At 60.5% G+C, this 2,612-nt stretch overlaps 2 protein-coding genes across 2 annotated transcripts; both read left to right on the top strand.

Moving 5' to 3' along the window:
• Window positions 1–4: 4 nt before the first annotated feature.
• LOC104539018 (zinc finger protein 271-like) lies at window positions 5–1,696 on the top strand (the record flags this gene model as incomplete). The annotated part of the gene is given in 1 exon segment (XM_010182435.1): window positions 5–1,696. A coding segment is annotated over 1 exon segment (1,692 nt), but the record flags the coding sequence as incomplete, so codon positions are not given.
• LOC104539017 (zinc finger protein 124-like) lies at window positions 1,695–2,045 on the top strand. Its single transcript, XM_010182433.1, has one exon. It carries the CDS (start codon window positions 1,695–1,697, stop codon window positions 2,043–2,045), a length of 351 nt encoding a protein of 116 aa, XP_010180735.1.
• The last annotated feature ends 567 nt before the right edge of the window (window positions 2,046–2,612 follow it).

Here is a 2,612-nt window from a genome sequence, read left to right as displayed (position 1 = left end):
CGAGGAGAAGCCCTACAAGTGCCCTGACTGCAGCAGGACCTTCAGGAAAAACTCCGATCTCATCCGGCACCAGCAGACCCACACCGGTGAGCGACCCTACCGCTGTGGGGAATGTGGGAGGGCCTTCAGACGGAGCTCCCACCTCCTCCAGCACCAGCGGACCCACACTGGTGAGCGACCCTACAAGTGTAGGGAGTGCTGGAAGGCCTTTGGACAAGTCTCCAGCCTGATCAAGCACCAGCTGGTCCACAGCGGCGAGCGTCCATACGAGTGTGGGGAGTGCGGGAAGGGCTTTGGGCGGAACTCCAGCCTCGTCAAGCACCAGCGGATCCACACCGGCGAGCGGCCGTTCCAGTGTGAGGAGTGCGGGAAGACCTTCGGACACAGCAACAGCTTGATCCAACACCGACAGACCCACACCCGTGAGCGGCCCTTCCAGTGCATGGAGTGCGGGAAGAGCTTTGGGCACAGCTCCAACCTGATCAAGCACCAGCGGACCCACACCAGCGAGCGGCCGTACCGATGTGGGGAGTGTGGGAAGAGCTTCAAGCACAGCAACAGCCTGGTCAGGCATCAGCAGATCCACTCCCGCCAGCAACCCTACGCCTGTGACCAGTGTGAGAAGAGCTTCACGCTCAGCTCTGCTTTGGCTGAGCACGTCCGGACTCACAGCGATGAGAGGCCCTACAAGTGCCCCAAGTGTGGGCAGGCCTTCGGGCAGAGCTCCGACCTCATCCTGCACCAGTGCACACACACCAGTGAGCGGCCCTACAAGTGTGGGGAGTGTGGGAAGAGCTTTGGGCACAGCTCCAGCCTCATCAGTCACCAGCGGATCCACACTGGCGAGCAGCCATACTGGTGTGGGGAGTGCGGGAAGACCTTCAGGCACAGCAACAGCCTGATCCGGCACCAGCGGACCCACACCCGTGAGTGGCCCTTCCGCTGCCCCGAGTGCGGGAAGAACTTCAGGAAGAGCTCCACCCTCATCCTGCACCAGCGGACCCACTCTGGCGAGCGGCCCTACACCTGCGACCAGTGCAAGAAGAGCTTTGCACTCAGTTCTGCCTTGACCAATCACCTTCTGTCCCATGGCAGCGAGAAGCCCCACACCTGCCCCGAGTGTGGGAAGACCTTCAGGTGGAGCTCCAACCTCATCCAGCACCAGCAGACCCACACCAGAGAGCGACTCTACACCTGCAACCAGTGCGGGAAGAGCTTCACACTCAGCTCCAGCTTGGCCAAGCACCTCCGGATCCACACCGACGAGAAGTCCTACGTCTGCCCCGAGTGCGGCAAGATCTTCAGCCAGAGCTCCAACCTTGCTGAGCACCGGCGCATCCACGGGGTGTGTGAGCGGCACTTCTGCACACTCTGCGGCAAAACCTTTGCTCTCCGCTCCTACCTGACCAGGCACCAGCTGAGCCACACCAGTGAGAAGCCCCACAAGTGCCCTGAGTGTGGGAAGAGCTTCAGGTGGAGCTCCAATTTCATCCGGCACAAGCAGAGCCACACCGGCGAGCGACCATACCGGTGTGGGGAGTGCGGGAAGTGCTTCGGACAGAGCTACAGCCTGATCAAGCACCAGCGGACCCACACGGGCGAGCAGCCCTACGCCTGCGACCAGTGAGACGAGAGCTTCAGACCCAGGAGCAACTTGGCCAGGCACAGGTTGACCCACACCCGCAAGAAGCCCGATGTCTGCCCGAGTGCAGGAGAGCTGCAGGCAGAGCTCCCACCTCACCCAGCACCAGCAGAGCCACACGGGCGAGAAGCCCTACGCCTGCCCCCACGCCGTCAGCCCAAGCTCGACCTTGCCCCACCACCGCCCCAGCCACAGCACTGAGAACCCTTACACCTCCCCGAGGGCGGGAAGAGCTTTGGATGCACCCCAACCTGGTCAAGCATCTCCGGACCCACACCGGGGAGAAGCCCCATGGCTGTGGCAAGCACCAGTTCTCCTGAAGGCCTACTGTGAGAGACTGCAGGAGCGAACGTCTCAGGACAGGTCCAGCAGAAGAAAAGCTGCCAGTTCTGCTCTGCAATGACCAGTAAAGCAGCGCTGGAAGCAGACGCTCCTGCCTGTCCCAGGAGTCGGGATGCGCAGGTCTGTGGTGCCGGGCAAGTTAATGTGCGGAAGGGTCTCACGACCACCCCCCCAGCGCACACACGCAACGGCGCCTGCACAGCAGCCCGAGAGTTACGCGAGTCCTCGATGGCCTGGACCATAGGAAAGGCACAGACTCGGGTGGCCGCGTGCGCACGCCCACTGCCGGAGGACTGCCCTGTGGTCACCGATGCCGAGGAATCCTCGTGGGATCTGAGAGTGGTGATACCTTTCCTTATTTTTTTCCTGTGGTTCGTTTCTTAAAAAAGGGCACCTGCTCAGAGTCTGCGCTACCAACCAACTTTACCTTCTCCAAATCCAAATTGTTCACATTAAAATGTTTATTTGAGCATTTGGTGTCGGCTCACCTTAATTTAGCCCCAAGAGATTTTCCAAATTTAGTCTGTAAAAGTTCACAGACAGTAAAGTTTAGAACTTTTAGATAAGGTCTCCCCTCGCCTCCTCTTCTCCAGTGCACCCCCCCAGCCCCCCCAGCCGCTCCCCATCA

This window comes from Mesitornis unicolor, unplaced genomic scaffold, assembly GCF_000695765.1.
Source record: "Mesitornis unicolor isolate BGI_N332 unplaced genomic scaffold, ASM69576v1 scaffold21904, whole genome shotgun sequence".
In the NCBI taxonomy this organism is placed as follows: Eukaryota; Metazoa; Chordata; class Aves; order Mesitornithiformes; family Mesitornithidae; genus Mesitornis; species Mesitornis unicolor.
Note: the sequence above shows the minus strand (reverse complement) of the source record. Positions and strands in the feature narration are given on the sequence as shown.